Raw genomic sequence first — 18,008 nt, 5'->3', positions numbered from 1 at the left:
CATTTCCCTGATGATTAATGATGTTGAGCAATTTTTCACATACCTGCTGGACATCTGCATGTCTTCTTTCGAGAAATGTCTATTTGTGTCCTTTGCTCACTTTTGTTTTTTTGAGATGGAATTTCGCTCTTGTTGCCCAGGCTGCAGTGCAGTGGCATGATCTCGGCTCCCTGCAACCTCTGCCTCCCAGGTTCAAGCGATTCTCCTGCCTCAGCCTCCCAAGTAGCTGGGATTACAGGCATCCACCACCATGTGGGCCCAGCTAATTTTTGTATTTTTAGTAGAGATGGGGTTTTACCATGTTGGCCAAGCTGGTCTTGAACTCCTGGCCTCAGGTGATCCACCCACCTCAGCCTCCCAAAGTGCTGGGATTACAGGTGTGAGCCACCACCCCTGACCTGCCCACTTTTTAATGGGATTATTTGTTGTTTTTACTGTTGAGTTCCTTGTATATTCTGGATATTACAATGTCCCTTGTCAGATGCCAGTTTGCAAATATTTCCTCCCATTCAACAGGTTGTCTCTTCATTCTATTAATTGTTTCTTTTGCTGTATAAAGGTTTTTCAGTTTCTAAAATATAGTCCCATTTGCCTATGTTTTAGTTGTCTATGTTTCTGAGGCCTTAGCCATAAAATCTCTGCCTAAACCAATGTCCTGAAGTGTTTTTCCGTTTTCTTCCAGTAGATGTGACGTTCCAGGTCTTATGTTTATGTTTTTAATCCATCTTATGTTGTTTTGCATACGGTGAGAGACAGGGGTCTGGTTTTATTCTTCTGCACATGGATATCCAGTTTTCCCAGCCTGAAGAGGGTGTCCTTTCCTCAAAGTATGTTCTTGTTATCTTTGTCGAAAATCAGTTTACTAAAAATACGTAGATTTCTGGATTCTCTGTTCCATTGGTCTGTGTCTGTTTTTAGGTCAATACCATGCTGTTTTGGTTACTAGAGCCTTGTAGTATATTTTGAAGTCAGGTAGTGTGATGCCTCCAGCTTTGTCCCTTTTGCTCAGGATTGCTTCAGCTATTTGGGCTCTTTTTTGGTTCCATATGAATTTTAGGATTGTTTTTTCTAACTTTGAAAAACTGATGTTGGTGTTTTGATAGCAGTTGCGTTGAATCTACCAATTGCCTTGGATAGAAGAGTCATTTTAACAATATTAATTCTTCCAATCCATGAGCATGGGATGTCTTTCCATTTGTTTGTGTCCTCTTCGATTTGTTTCATCAGTGCTTTGTAGTTTTCCTTGTAGAGATCTCTCATCTTCTTGGTTAAATTTATTCCTAGGTTGTTGGGTTTTTTTTCTTTTTTCTTTTTGTAGCTATTATAAATGAGATACCTTCATGATTTCTTTTTTTGCCTGTTTCATTACTGGTATATAGAAATGCTACTGATTTTTGTATGTTGATTTTGTATCCTACAACTGTACTGATTTATCCGATCTAAGAGTTTTTTGGGTAAAGTCTTTAGGTTTTTCTAAATATAAGATCATATCATCAGCAAAGAGGAACGATTTGACTTTCTCTTTTCCAATTTGAATGCCTTTTATTCCTTTCTCTTGCTTGACTGCTCTGGCTAGGATTTCCAATACTACAGGGAATCTCTCTTCCACTCTTGATATTGGTTATGTATCTTTTCTGTTTTTTTTTCCACCATTCTAGACAAAGATTCATCAATTTTATTGATCTTTTCAAAGAATCCTTATTTGTTTTTTAGTTCCATCTATCTTCTCTATCATTTGCCCATTTTCAATTCCACTGATTTCAATTATTCTCTTTATTATTTCATGCTTGTTTTTACTTTGGGATTACTGGATTCTAGAAGTATACAGAAACTGTTTCAATATAGCTCCTTTCTTTGTGCAATTACTGTCATATATTTCATCTTTACATGTTATAAGCCCAACAATTTAATTTCACAATTATTGTCTTTTATTTTAAAAGATGAAATGATGATAAAAATACATTTATACTGTCTGTGGCAAAAGTACTCAAAGGTAAAAGAATAACATTTCCTAATAACTACTGCCAATGATAGACTTTCAGCTTTTCTTCTACACATTTTTAAAAAATTATACATAGCTGTAACCATACTCTAATTACTGAATTGCTTCTCTATATTTGGGCATTGAGAATGCCTACGTTTGAAAAATTATATACAATGAAAGGTAGACTTTTTTTAAAACTACATCATGACATTCAGAAAGGTGAAACTTTTGTATAGAAAATATTTCCTGCTTTTAAGACTGATTCCTCTGGCCACGTTAAAAGAATTATATTTAATCTAATCATTAATTAAACTTAATTTAAATAAAGAGTTAACATAAATTCTATATTGGCAAGATAAACTACTGTTTTTAAGACTTCAATACATACTGCTAAACTGCTTTCCAAATGTACTCTCTCATAAATTCCCATCAGTGTGCCAGTGTCACATTTGGAATTATCATTTGCAAAATCTTTCATTTTTGAAATGCTAAAAATATTTTTCACCGTTCTTCTGTGCATTTCTTTGATTACCCCCCTATCTCCTACTTTTTCTCATGTGTTTCACCAAAAGGATTTTACCTACTTTATCGAGAGGTTTTCTCAGGTTCCTCTGGGGATTTGCTTTATAGACTTAACTTCTAGAGCTTTGGCCAACTGCCCGTGGGCCAATTTGCATAAACACTGAATCTGAAGATGAATAAATGCACTAAGACATTGTCTCTTCCAACGTTATTTTCTTGAAATGTCCAGCATGGTCTTAGAGTTTTTAGAAGACTCAAAATTGGAAAATGAAGATAATAATGAGTTTGTTACAATTTCCACCCTTATAATAGAGACTCTTCCATCACGATTCTAACAGTACACTAACCTGGTCAGAAAGACTACCAGGATTTGTACAGATGTGCTACTATATGCATCCCATTTGTGTTTAAAATCTCAAGTATTTTTGGACCACTGTAAAACCCTAAGTTTTCATCATTTTGAAGCAGGATGCTTGAAGGTAAAGCAGCAAAATATCACTTGTATGCACAGGCCAATGTTCCACTGTCAGCCCTTCATATCCATGTGTTCCCTAGCAGAGCGTCAACAAACCACAGATGAAAAATAACTTGATTAAAAAATTAGAAATAATACAACAATAAAAATACATTTTTAAAAAACAATACAGTATTAACAACTACTTACCCAGCATTCACAGTGTGTTAGGTATTATAAGTAATTGAAAAATGATTTTAAAGTACACAGGAAGATATGCGTAGGTTATATGCAAATACTATGCCATTTTCTACCACGGACTTGAGTATCTGTGGTTTTGTTATACTGAGGGGGTAGCTCTGGAACCAATCCCCTGTACATACCAAAGGACAACTGTGCTCTCCAATACGGCAGCCACTCGTCACATGCAACCATTTAAAACATGGCTACTGTGTCCGAGGAACTGAACTTTTTAATTAACTTGGCTGAAATTTAAATAACCACACCTGCTATGGACAGCACAGGCTTAGATTAAACTAGAAAGAGAGCCACACTGTTACCCTTTTGGAATACAGGTAGTATCAGTTACTCAACTCAGACTCGCTCATTTTCTCAACGGATTTCTCCAGAAGCAGCAGCAAGTGTGGCTTCACAGGGCCGCTCCCTACCAGGCTGCCTGTGGTCACAGCGCTCTCCCCAAACTATGGTCACAAGCAACCTCTTACTCTGATTTTGGCTAGCTCTGTGTGATCACTGATCGGTGGTTTTACCAGGCGGGTATATGAATTTAACATTAGTAAAATCTGACCCATCAATATATTTGAGTAATTTCTAGCTGGGTGAGTGACTGGTATTAGACACCTATGTCCCATTTATTAAACTGCATCTGGCTAGCTTCCCTCCTGCTCCTTTACTAATCTTCATTTCAATTAACGGCAACTCTTTTCTTCCTGATCCTCAGGCCAAAAGCTCAGTTATTCTTGATTTACTTCACTCTCACCTCATATCCCAGCTACTCTTCTTGCCTTAGGGCTTACGCCCTTCTGATATGTTCACATACTATAACCAGCTAATTTACTAAAGCACGAATCTGTTCTCCCATTCCTCTGTCAAAGGTTTTGACACCTCACCAATGTCCCTACAATAAATTATTGGATATATTCCAATCTTACTGAACATTCTTCAGCTCCTAAAACCAAAAGTGCTCCTTCTTTCCTTCAACCCGTCACACGCAGTGCCCCTGAGTTGGAGTAATTCCACACCCCCATCCTTCCAGCCTCCATCCTTGCCTCACCTTTCCAGATTTCCACTCCAACCACGCTTTATCTAGAAGTCTTCCTTGCACGCACCCACCCACCCCAGCAGACAGTGAGGACCTTATTACACATGGCACTTAAATTCACTCTTTTGGAACTGCCTTGTTTTCTTAGGGGCAATACAGAATTACAGGTAAGACAATGGTTTGAATCCCAGCTCCACTGCCTATGAAGTAATGACCTTGGGTGAATTACTTACTCTTCTGTAGCTTAGAATTTTTAATGTAAAAACTGATAATACTTATTATCCTAAAAGAGTTGTGAGGAATTTGGCATAGACTAAACCCTCAATAAATGTTGGCTATAACTCCATCCACCAGCAAATGATGAAGTACCAGAAGGAGAGTCCCATATTTGCTCATTTCTGCATCTTGGGGCCCAACCCTGGGCCTGGCATCTATTAGGTGCTCAATAAATATTTGCTGAATACATAGTTTATAAAGGATCAGCTGGCCACCTTGTCTATCTATATGAATTCTTGTTCTTTCTTCCTCTCTGTCTCTACACACACACACACACACACACACACACACACACACACACACACACACCACACAGCAGGGTGAGAAGGTGAGGGAGAGAAAAAGAGGGAGTGAAAAGTCAAGTCTTGTTTCTTATGAGTTAGTCCACTCACTGTTCCCTATTGGGATCTTTGACTTCATTTTGGTTTACTATCCACCACAAAATAAGCTACTAACAGGAGGAGCCAATCTGACTGGAGTTCACAAACTTTTAAAGAAACTACATTGTTTCGAGACCGGACGCGGTGGCTCATGCCTGTAATTCCAGCACTTTGGGAGGCCGAGGTGGGCAGATCACTTGGGATCAGGAGTTCGGGACCAGCCTAGCCAACATGGTGAAACCCCGTCTCTACTAAAAAAAAAAATTAGCTGGGTGTGGTGGCACACGCCTGTAGTCCCAGCTACTCAGAAGGCTAAGACAGGAGAATCGCTTGAACCTGGGAGGCGGAGGTTGCAGTGAGATGAGATCACGCCACTGCACTCCAGCCTGTGTGACAGAGCGAGACTCCATCTCAAAATAAATAAATAAATAAAAAAGAGAAGAAACTATACTGTTTTGAAAGTAACAGGTACGGCTGAGGTGGGAGGACTGCTTGAGCCCAGGAGGTAGAGGCTGCGATGAGCTATGACTGTGCCACTGCACTGCAGCCTGGGTGACACAGGGAGACCCCGTGGGGGGTGGGGGGAGGCATGATGCATTCAAGCAACTTTATAATCCCACCATAACGGGGCCCATTTCCAGTATTTTTTGATAAAAGAAAAGATTGGTCTTGTCTCTGTAAAACTGAGGAACAATTACTTTAGATAACTGGTGTTAGTTTTCGCTTTCTTTCTTGACGGAAGCAAAACAGATATGGGTTCTACCCTCAAGAAGCTTTAGATGAATCAGAGATATAGACATTAAATAAAGAACTATAAAACAATTCATTACGCTTATGATAGCTGTAATAATAAAAAGGTATAGGGAACAATAATATCATATAACAGAGGGATAACGTCACACAAGGAACAACAGTATCACATAGCAGGGATATATACAAGGATCCTAGGTAACCTGGTCTGGATATATACAAGGATCCCGGGTGACCTGGTCTGGCTGGTAAGAGGTTTCCCTGAGAAAATGATCAGTGAGAGCTGAGAGAGAAGCAGGCAGAGCAAGGTGATGGGGCAGGGGTGGGGAGTGAGCAGAAGTGTGACCCAAGAGGGTCCCAGGCCAAAACCTTTGCACTCAGTGACTCTGAAAGAATGCAGAGGGGCTGTGGCTCAAAGCTGCAGCTGGAAAGGTACGAGGGGCCAGGCACTGCAGCACCATGTGAATCACACTATAAACTTTGAATATCATCCTAAGAGAAATGGGAAACCAATTATGGATTTTTAAAAGGAAATATTTTTATTTCCATTTTAACAGGTCACATTATTTGGAGACTGGTTGGGAGGGGGCAAGACTGGAGGCAGGGATGGAAGAGACCACTGTAGCAGTCCTGGTGAGGAATGTTTCCTGGCCCAAAAATGGGGTGGCATCTCCAGGGAAAGGAAGTGAAAAGCTCTGACAACTTTTTAGGAGGCAGAATCAATAAGACTTAGCAATCAGTCATATTAGAGGTAAGGAAAAGGTACCAAGGATGGTTTCTAGATTTCTGGCATGGCACTCAGAGGCTGTGGTGACACTTACTAGAATGAACACCATGGTGAGAATGGACACAGCTTGTGCTGTGCTGGCGATGTCTATGAGCCATGAGAGTGCAGACATTAAACACATAGTTGGCTACACTGATCTAGAGGTCATAAGCCAGGACTAGACTAAATACAGGGCATGCCTAAGCACCACAAGTGGCCATAAGCAAGTGGGCAGTAGGTGTTTTCTTCTACTAATTTTTCTAAGTTGGTTCATAATACACTGGGTGAAACACTTTCTGAATCTCTTATTCTACTAGGGAAAGGGTATCAGGTAAAAGGTGCTACATAAAAACAAATACAGGGCTTATCCAAAATATTTGTTGTTTTAAATAAAAACTCAGAAATGGAACCACACATATATGAAAACCTTATATCTGACCTAGTGCACAGTAATGAAGAAAGAAGGCATGATTTAGGCTGTCTTTATGGGAAAAAAGTGAAACTGTACCAGGCTACCTCATACACCAAAGCCAATTCTGAACAGATTAAAAAGCTAAATACCATAAAACATTTTAGAAGAAAATAAAGGCAAATAATGACCCTGCAGTATATTTCCTAAACAAGACACCAAGGGCACAAATGATAAGGCTAAAGAAAACCATAATTCACCTACATTGAAATGTAGACTTCTGCCCGACAACAAAAACAAGAATGTGAAAAAAACTACAAAAAGAGAGAAAACATTGCAACATCTAACAAAGGAGAATATATAAACAATTCCAACAAATCAGTAAGACAAAAAGCCCAGTCTTGCAATGTTTGTTACTCATATGTCATTTTTTCAAAGAAAAAAAAAAAGAAAAAGAGAGGCAGGTATATCACACCAGGAAAGAGAAAAACCATCTGGTAAGTACATCACTAGCAAAGGCAGGTGAACAGGCACTATCCTGCCCGGTCAGTAAGGACATAAAATGATGACAATCTCTTCGGAGGACAACTTGCCAATATCCATAAAAAATGTTTTGACTTGGCAAACGCACTTCTAGGAGTTAGTCAAGAAATAAACTCTCACATAATGTAACACGATCATTCAAGGACATTCTCTGTAATGTTTCTAGTAGCAGAAAAATGAAAACTTATAATGTCCAACAATAAGAAGTGAAAATAAATTGCATCCATACGATGGAATCTGAGCCAGAGTCCTATGCAGATAAGGAACTATCACTAAATTAACTGTTATGTGAAAAAATCAAGAGGAGGAACAGAACATTTTAAAAAGGGAGCTGGCTACAAGGTAGAAAACGGAAAAATATTTCTGCCTACATGCATAGACTGTCTCTGGATGGTACAAAAGAAACCGGTGAAAGAGATGGCCTCTAGAAGAAGAGTAAGGGACTGGGGCTAAAAGTTAGAGATGTGCCCTCACTGATCAGCTTTAAGTGGCTTTTTAACCATGTATGTATGCACTACCTTTGCAAAAAACAAAATCTCCTGCTGTGAAAATTCCAGCCATTCTCAAAAAATAAAAGAGAATAAACAAATGATAGTATATCCATACCTATCAATACTATATTCAGCAGCTGAAAAGAAGAGTGAATCAATATGTCATAGAACCAACAGAAGGTTTCTTTGGGGGTAATGACAATGTTTTAAAATTGACTTTGCTGATGAATATCCAACTCCATGAATATGCCAAAAGCCATTAACTGTACACTTTAAATGAGTGAATTCTGTGGCATGTGAATTACATCTCAATAAAGCTATTAAAATATATATAGATATACAGTCATATACTGCTTAATAACAGGGATACATTCTGAGGACTAGGTTGTTAGGTGATTTCGCTCTTGTGTGAACACCATAAAATGCACTCACACAAACCTAGACGGCACAGCGTACTACACACCCAGGTTATATCATATAGCCTACTGTTCTTAGGCCACAAGCCTGTACAGCACGTCACTGTACTGAATACTGGAGGCAACTGTAATACAATGGCATTTGTGTACCTAACCATAGAAAAGGTACAGTAAAACATGGTAGTACAATTTTATGGGACCACCATTGTAAATGGGGTCCATGATTGAGCAAAATGTCCTTATGCTGCACGTAACTAGATACATACATATATACAGAGAGAAAGATTCAGAAACTATAGCCCAAGCTTGTCCAACCTGCAGCCCACGGTGGGCATGCAGCCCAGGACAGCTTTGAATACAGCCTAACACAAATTCATAAACTTTCTGAAAATATTATAAGACTTTTTTGCTTTTTTTTTTTTTTTTTTTTGCCCATCAGCTATTGTTAAGTGTTAGTGCATTTTATTCATGGCCCAAGACAATTCTTCTTCCAATGTGGCCCAGGGAAGCCAAAAGATTGGACACCCCTGCTACAGCCCCTAAGCCCCTCACTGGTTTTTTCTTTTTTTCCCCCCACCATTGGTTTTGATAAAGTTTTACTGGAACACAGCCACACCCATTAGTTTACATACTATCTGTGGCTGCTTCCAGGCTCCGACTGCAGAGCTGGGTAGTTACAAAGCCAGTACGGCACACAAAGCCTCTCATGTTTACTATCTGGCCTTTTACAGAACAAGTTTGCAGACTCCTGCTATTAAAAAGTCTTTAAGTCACATAGTTGTATAAAAAACAACAGTTGTAGAATTATACAGTCAGTATTATCATTGATGTTCAAAACCACACACAACATAATATGACAGAATTTTTCTTTCTTTCTTTTTTTTTTTTTTTTGAGCAGAGTTTCACAATTTCGCCCAGGCAGGAGTGTAGTGGCATGATCTCAGCTCACTGCAACCTCCACCCACTGGGTTCAAGTGATTCTCCTGCCTCAGTCTCCCAAGTAGCCGGGATCATAGGCACCTGGCCACTATGCCCAACTAATTTTTTTACTCTTAGTAGAGATGGGGTTTCGCCACGTTGGCCAAGCTGGTCTCAAACTCCTGACCTCAGGCGATCCACTCACCTCGGCCTCCCAAAGTGCTGGGATTACAGGCGCGAGCTACCACACTTGGTCATATGACTGAATTTCTATGAGTCCATGTAATAGTGTCAGGAAATACTCCAGAAGGATAAGCACTAAACCAAACGTATACCCAGTTACATCCACACAGAGGCAGATGGACAAGGATTAGGAGTTAGCCAAAGGGGACTTTGGCTTTATTTGTATAATTTAACTGAAGATTTTCTTCGTTTGAAAGAGACAATATTCATATATTACTTGAATAACAGAACTTTTATTAACTTTTTTTAAAGTAAGGCTGGCAGAAGTGAAAAGCAATAGGACTAGGTGGAATAAACATTGTGAGCCCTCATCTTGGTCTTAATGTTATGAAGCCCTGCATAGAATTTTAACCGTTCTGACTTTACATCCACCTTTTACTTTTTACAGATCTTTTTCCTGGCGTTCCACTTCTATTTCCCTTTCATCAACTTCAGAACTGAAGTTTTCATGTTGTAAGGTGAAGTGACATGGAAGACAAGCTACAAAGTAGGCACAGGCCAGAGAATTTCTGGGTTCTGACAATGGTCAACTATTTCAGGCATATAGTTCCCATTTCAGGGCCCCTGGGCCATGTGGCTACTCCTAGTCTCAGTGTTAGCACGCCTTGCAATCAGTCCATCCTGTTAGCCTTTGTATTCATATATTCACATTATTCACATGACCCTCATAAGAATTCTAGAACTTCCAACATTTTTCTGCACCTCAAAATGCAAGTAAGTTTGGCTAGTTTTGTAACAAAGTGCACCTTAGGAAGGAAACTAAATCACTTCTAATGAGCAATTAAAGCCCTAGAATGGCATGTATGTAATTTGAGTCCCCAACCAAGCTGCTTTCAACCATAATTTACAGAGATAATGTGGGTATACATGATCAAATATATAAAAAACCCATCTCTAGGAAAATAAAGTAGGCTGAAATTCAACTGCAGAAAGTAGTTTTGGACAATCATTGGTTTAAAAACCATGGGAATGAACAGTTTTTCAAAGCGAAAACATTAATATGTCAAATATGGTTTCCAACTGCACATATTTATACAAAATTAGATCTCAGATAACCAATCTTCTTATAGTATACCTACAAACTATGTACAGTTTCTGGAAAAAACAAGTGCTCTAAAATAACAAAGGAAAGCATCTGAAACAAAAAGATAAGGATAGGGTATCATTAGGCCATGATGTTTAAAGGACTAGTGCTCGGTCTATATGCTTGAGCAATAATCAACAGGGGAAACTTGTGCAATTCTCTAATTATGGGCATACCACAGCCACTTCTGCTTCTGAAACAAAAGCAGCTGGACAACCTGAAGAAAGGTAGCTTAGCTGAAATAACCTGGGCAAACCTGGCTGTACAGACACTACAGTTTCAGGGAAAAGAATCCATTCATAAAACTGATCTTTTAAACAATCTGGTTTTAAACAAAAAGGCACACTTATAGCAAATCTTCACAAAGGAGAGAGAATAAGATGTTGAGTATTAACAGAAGAGAAGCATTAAAAATTACAAATAGACACATTTTAAACTAAACATCATTTATGTTTCTCCATGGGGAAAAAGATTTGCTTCTACAAAACTCACCTCCGTGTTCTAGAAAAACCCGAACACATCTTTCCTTTCCTCTTGCTGCAGAGAAATGAAGCAGAGTCCAGCCATTCGCATCTCGGCCATTCGGGGAATAGCCTTGTTCTAGCATCTTTCGCACTGTGTGGACATCCCCAGCAGCCACCGCGGCCTGAATCTGCAACTCTTCCTGGAGCTCAGGGTTCCTTCGACAATGATGGTGTAACATCCTAGCTGAGTCCACTTTTTACAAAGGATTCATTAGGTTACGGGGATCAGCCTTTAAGCAGAGAAGGTAGAAAAGGTAAAATTTAGAATAACTGGTTCCTGATACTGCGTCTATTAAGTATCACAGAACATTCCATTTGCTACATCAGTAAACCTTACTAATGATAGTGCATACTACTAGCCGGGTGTGGTGGTGCACGCCTATAGTCCCAGCAACTCAGGAGGCTGAGGTGGGAGGATCACCTGAGCCCAGGGGATCAGTCCCAGCTACTCGGGAGGCTGAGGTGGGTGGATGACCTGAACCCAGGAGATCAAAGCTGCAGTGAGCCATGATAGCAACACTGCACTCCAGCCTGGACCACAGGGCAAGACCTCTCTCAAAAAAAAAAAAAAAAGTAGCAATATATTTTAAAACCTTAAGAATCTAAACAATCAGGCCAAGCACAGTGGCTCACGGCTACAATCCTAGCACTTTGGGAGGCCAAGGCAGGCAGATCACTTGAGGCCAGGAATTTGAGACCAGCCTGGCCAACATGGTGAAACCCTGTCTCTACCAAAAATACAAAAATTAGCCGGGTGTGGTGGCACATGTCTGTAATCCCAGCTATTTGGGTGGCTGAGGCACAAGAATTGCTTGAACCCGGGAGGTGGAGGTTTCAGTGAGCTGAGATTGCGCCACTGCACTCCAGCCTGGGCAACAGAGTGAAATTCTGTCTCAAAAAAAAAAAAAAAAAAAAAGAATCTAAACAATCTGGTGATTAACCACATGATCAAATTACTAAAAGGAAAAGTAGTACAGTGAATTCTCATACTCTCTAATAGGTCACAAAAAAGGACTGTACTAAAACCCAACATACAATGAAATATCTGGCCAGGCACAGTGGCTCACGTTTGTAATCCCAGCACTTTGGGAGGCCAAGGAAAAAGGGACCACTTGAGCCCAGGAGTTCAAGACCAACCTGGACAACACAGTGAGACCCTGTCTCTACAAAAAAATACAAAATTAAAAAATTAGCCAGGCATGGTAGTGTGCACCTGTAGTCCCAGCTACTCGGCAGGTAGAAGCAGGAGGATCACTTGAGCTTGGGAGGTTGAGGCTGCAGTGAGCTGTGATTGTGCCACTGCACTCCAGCCTGGGATACAGAGCAAGACCCTGTCTCAAAAATTAAAATAAGAAAGTAAAATGAGACCTCCTTCATGGAAACAGTAAGAGTCCAAAGTGAAATGGTAAAAAGTTGCATCTTACATGTGTGTATACAAAAACATTTTTAGTGTGTTTTTAAGCTTTTAACTACATACAGAAAACTAACAAGCTTCCAGAAAGCCACTCCAGGTGTGCTAACTGGAAGGAATAGATTAGACTCATCTCTTAACTAGTAGTCCCTTTGTTTCTAAACATTTTTTAAACTGTGATGAAGCCCTTTAAAGACATTTCTGTTCTCATATGTAGGTTAGACATATCAGGATAATCTTGCTACCAACAATCGTTTATCTTGCAAAACTTACTATAGACTGTACAAAAGTAAACTTAGGCCTAGGTTAAGTCAAATCATTACAACTTAAGAATACAAATATCCTATGTTGTTTTATACATAGAAAATGGTGTCATTACCTACTCCTAAGTATCACGACTAAGTGCTCAAATTTAAAAATATCAAGCTACTTCTACAAATAGCTATTTCCTCAGAGAAATATGGGAATAAACAAGATTGCCTCTTTTTTTTTTTGAGACGGAGTCTTGCTCTGTCACCCAGGTTGGAGTGCAGTGGCGCGATCTGAGCTCACTGCAACCTCCACCTCCCGGGTTCACACCTTTCTCCTGCCTCAGCCTCCCAAGTAGCTGGGACTACAGGCGCCTGCCACCACGCCCGGCTAATTTTTTTGTATTTTTAGTAGAGACGGGGTTTCACCGTGTTAGCCAGGATGATCTCGATCTCCTGACCTCGTGATCCACCAGCCTTGGCCTCCCAAAGTGCTAGGATTACAGGCGTGAGCCACCGCGCCCGGCCACAAGATTGCCTCTTATTTCTTCTCTCAATTCCTTCACAAAAATTGTCCCTTCTTAGAAATTTTAAAATGAGAATCCTTTCAGAATAGGTTTTTGCTTATTCTGTTATGAGAGAAAATGCTGAAGACCGTCCGAAGGAATTAATGGAAACATACTATGCTCACAATCATCCTTAACAGCTTTTCTTTTTAATTAAGTGATTATGTTGGCACTTAAACGAGGCCTACCATGCAAGAAAAAGACTGAAACAATATCAAAACAAACCTGGGTTTTCTTTAGTGAGTGGTGTATTTAGTATACATTAACTGATTTAAGAGAGAAGTAAAAGTTAAGTGAGCTTTCCCCCGGAACAACACAGATGACCGATGACCCTGAGGCAACTTGCCTTATGGAAGAGTGTCCCTTCTCCTGATGTACGGATTGCCTAGTAACCATTGTGCACGTACAGCATCGTGGGGAGGGGCTTCAAAGTACGTCCAGGCTACAGAGCAAAAAAGCCTTCTTAATCTAAAAACAAATAAAAATAACAATCATAGGAAAATTCCTTAAAATAATAATCATAGCTGTCTGCATAGTCTACCTTTTGATGAATGTAAACTTCAGTGCTTTACAATAAATCTATAGAGCAGAGAAAGAACTCAGATCAACTCTTACAGAAAATAATCTTGTTACATATGTTCATCTCCAATAAATACGATTTAGTTTCAGGCTTTTCCCCCCAAAATGCAGCTATTTGAGAAAGAGCAAATAAAAACAATAATAAATCATATATTTGGAATTTGGATGCAAGCATAGATTCTTCATTTTCCTGTATTGAGAATACAGTTTCAGACTTGCTTTATCTGAATTACTTTTTAACCGACACCATTAGTCACCTGCACTTTCTAAACAGGACTTAAATGAGAATACGTGTGCATGAAATATAATAGGTGGCCTGGGTTAAAATAAAATCTATGACAACTAAAAGGAGACTGTGTCTTTAAATGCATTTTCTTCATGTGCCCTAAAGGCATCAAGTCAATCACTTTGAAATTGTTATTCCTTTATGCATACACCAAACTAGATAAAACATTAACAACAGCCTTGCCAGGTTCCCCATGTGAATTCTGAATAAACTCTAACCACAACTAAAAGAAAAGGGATCTTTCTTTGTGTCAATTAAATTCCAGCTCTGTTAATTCCAACAAGGTTAAGGACACAAAGTGACTTCCACATAAAACTCTAGGAATGACATATTGGGAGAACTACTACCTCATCCCCTGACGGTGGGTGAGCATCACTTAAACCTTCAGACAAGAAAAGGTCGGGCCACTTAGCAACCTGGCCCGCGGCAGTTGTATGTCCCGCTGGCTGCACACCAGAATTTTCAACCAATCCAAATTGGTATAGTCCACTTCTCTCTTTTCCTCTATTCTCATCTACTTTTCCTTGTCAAACCTCTTCAAGGAAGGTAAAGAGTTTGCCAACTTGCCCTTGGAAATAAAATTTGTTTTAAAATTCTATTATTATTTCTAAATAAATGAGGCCGACGAGATCAGAACAACTCCTACAAAGCAAGCTGTGAAACATGCAAAGCGATCCTTATACAAATGGCCGATTCTAAGACTGGAACATCACACGGTGCCAGAAAGCAAGGAGGTGCTCAAAGAAAGACACCACGGTGGGGGAGGTCAAAGGGACACAGGAGCCAACTGGAAGATCCCTCAATAGCCAAAGAGGGAATAACTGCAGCAATACTTAAAACAGTACCAGATGACAAAGTACAAAGTGGATATCAACAGTTCACATTGATACAAATAACTGATTCGATAAATAAAGGGGGAAAAACACATCTGTTGTTCAGAATTCCAAATAATTTGTATAGATAGTCCCTCCTCAAGGTGGTGACAAACATACGTTAATATAAGATGTTACTAGGAGAAACTGAGTATCGAGCATGTAGGAACTCTGCACAGCCTCAGTAATTGTTCTGTAAATCCAAAGCTTTCCTATAATAAAGTTTATTTTAAAATGCAAATCAGTGTCCCCAATGATGAGCCTCACACATTGCCACAAATGAATATGCCACCACTTTTCACGAGCTACATCTACATTTCAAGAGTGAACATCACTGGACATCTCACTTTCAAGTGTGTCCTCAGCACCCCTTACTTCCCATAAGAAGTAAACATGACCCAACATAGCTTCAAGCCTGAAGAATCCTTGTGGTTGTTGCTGGCTTCCAACTATCCACCGCCACTTCCATGGAGGCAGCTGGAAGTGACAGGGAAGACGGCATGAGAGCTGAGCAGAATAGGAAATGGTGTTAATTTATTAACAATATCAAGAAAAGGCCTGGTGGTAAAAGATGAAGTGGCGAAACTATTTCTCCCCACAAGAAAGATTCACAGGTGGTAGCAACTTGTGCTAATTCCATATGAGCGCCTTCAGTCAAACAAACAAATGTCTACAGAATGCTTGACACTTAATGTGGCACAGTGATAGGGTTTGGCCACAGGTAGCACCTCCAGGTGGTATTCCAATAGAGTTCTGCATACTTAAAATGAATTTTTTAAAATCCCAGACATTTTAAGATTATTTTTCTCTTTTCTGAAAATACCAAGTGCTATAAACAATAACCACAGGTTTAAACCAAAAAAGTACTCCCTGCATGTACTAGTGCATCAACGTTTACCAGAAAAAAACATACACACACGTCATGCACACATGATCCCTGTCAGCTGCACTGCTTTGAATTACGACAGAAAATAATTTATTACCAAAGACCCCCAAGTAGTCAAAAGCATCAACAAGTAATTTCCTCCTGGTGTTACTTTATGAGAGCTGCGCCTGACAGAGTCGAGTCACGTGTATAAATGAAGAAAAGACTATGGAGCTGAAAAGCAAACACAATATCCAGTGGTAAATATGTCTATTAAAAAACAACAGAGGAAGTCCAGAGATGAGAATGGAAGAAAGCCTATTTTCCCTCAGGGAGTTTATTAAAAAACTGACAGCTCATGGAAGTCACCTATAAAAAGGAAAGGAATATAGCAAAGGAAGTAATTTTCTTTTTTCTTTTTTTTTTTTTTGAGACGGAGGCTCACTCTATTGCCAGGCTGGAGTACAGTGGTGCGATCTCGGCTCACTGCAACTTCTGCCTTCAGGGTTCAAGCGATTCTCCTGCCTCAGTCTCCTAAGTAGCTGGGACTACAGGAGCGTGCCACCACACCCGGCTAATTCATGTATTTTTAGTAGAGACGAGGTTTCACCATGTTAGTCAGGATGATCTCGATCTCTTGACCTTGTGATCCGCCCGCCTCGACCTCCCAAAGTGCTAGGATTACAGGTGTGAGCCACCGTGCCCGGCCAGGAGGTAATTTTGTAAGTTATGTATGTTTAGTTATGTTTTTGTGGACTCAGGAGCTACTGATACTCTGAGGGTATGATCTTCAGAAATTTTATTCTAGGTTTCACAGTCACAAGGAAAAAAAAGCAAACAAACAAGGAAGACTTTCTTTTCCACTTGGGGTCAAAAGAAAAGAATCTAGGCTTCCAAGCTTTAATACTATTGACCATATTAAAAACTACTAATTTAGAAATTCAAGTACATTACCATCTAATTTCCATATAGATGCCAAGTGAAGTTCATTTAGTTAAACCCAAAACTTCTTGCTTCACATAGTTAAGTCTATATGATAGAACACCATGAAGAATAAAATAAACATAAAACAAAATATGCTTAAGACCTGTCCGAAGTTACAAAACCTTCACCAAATTTGACCATATTTCCCAAATCTCCTTTGGCATAAATGATTAGACATTAATGACTTTTTGCATATTATTATCATTAAAAGTCCACACATTTCTGATTAAGTGATGCAAACTGAACTGTGCTTTCTGATGTCACATAAACTTAGCAACAAGATAATGGCTTACTACTCAAAGAAAGAAATAAGCATTTCTTTGCAAAGTAAACAAAAATACATGCTGGTAAGAAAATAAATGCAATCAGCAACTCCGATGACATTGGGTCTGAGAAAAAAAAAACAAATCCTTCAATGGTTCACATTCACAAGATCTAAGAGGGAAGATGGATGGAAAAACAATACACGGCCGTACCAAAACGGAGAACATGGCTGAGATGCCTGTTCACAAGCTCTACTGATATGATCAGGAGCCTGGAACCCAAAATAAAGTATAAGTGTTATTTTAGTGTCACTCAACAAAGTATAGCATAGTGGTTATGATCCAAAACAAACAAAGGTATTAGTATTTCCTCCAAATTACTGGGCCTCCATATAACATAAGGATTTATTACCATGCACAACTTATCCATGACCCACATAAATTCCAGCAGAGAAACCAATAATTTTCATGAAGTGTGGATGAAGCAACAGAAGAAATTTTGGACTTATCCAGACCCAACTCAAAGCTTAAATCACAAGTATTATAACGATGAGGTCCTGTCAATATTATCTTATTAACCTAGGTCTGCCAACACCATCTTTGTAGCCTCATGTGTCAATTCCTAGAAAGTCTGCAAGAAAGGAGACAATCATCCTACGTAGGGAGGGCATTCAGGGGATTATGAAGTGGAAGGCTGAAAGTCAGGTAATAGATATGCCCATATAAATGATATCTGGCTTTAGACTTTTTAGGGATGGTGTGTATCTCTATGTCACCAAAGTTAAACGTGAACAAATTAAAGAGATACTGTATGTGTCATAGTATTAACTAATTGTAAATGACATCACTTTATGTGTAAAGAATGTAAGTACTGGCCACAGTATACTAAAGA

The 18,008-nt window shown here is 39.4% G+C and overlaps 1 protein-coding gene across 1 annotated transcript in view; it reads right to left on the bottom strand.

The window, feature by feature from the left end:
* Positions 1-18,008, bottom strand: part of ASB7 (ankyrin repeat and SOCS box containing 7) — a 49,106-nt gene that overhangs the window by 28,157 nt on the left and 2,941 nt on the right. Inside the window, exons 3-4 of the mRNA XM_523240.9 lie at positions 13,614-13,735; positions 11,011-11,272 (exon numbers count right to left, since the gene is read on the bottom strand). Of these exons, the coding sequence (XP_523240.4) occupies positions 11,011-11,221 (211 nt within the window). The 5' untranslated portion in view covers positions 11,222-11,272; positions 13,614-13,735. The remainder of the gene's footprint in view (positions 1-11,010; positions 11,273-13,613; positions 13,736-18,008) is intronic.

This window comes from Pan troglodytes, chromosome 16 (genome assembly GCF_028858775.2).
Source record: "Pan troglodytes isolate AG18354 chromosome 16, NHGRI_mPanTro3-v2.0_pri, whole genome shotgun sequence".
NCBI classification, from domain to species: domain Eukaryota; kingdom Metazoa; phylum Chordata; class Mammalia; order Primates; family Hominidae; genus Pan; species Pan troglodytes.
Note: the sequence above shows the minus strand (reverse complement) of the source record. Positions and strands in the feature narration are given on the sequence as shown.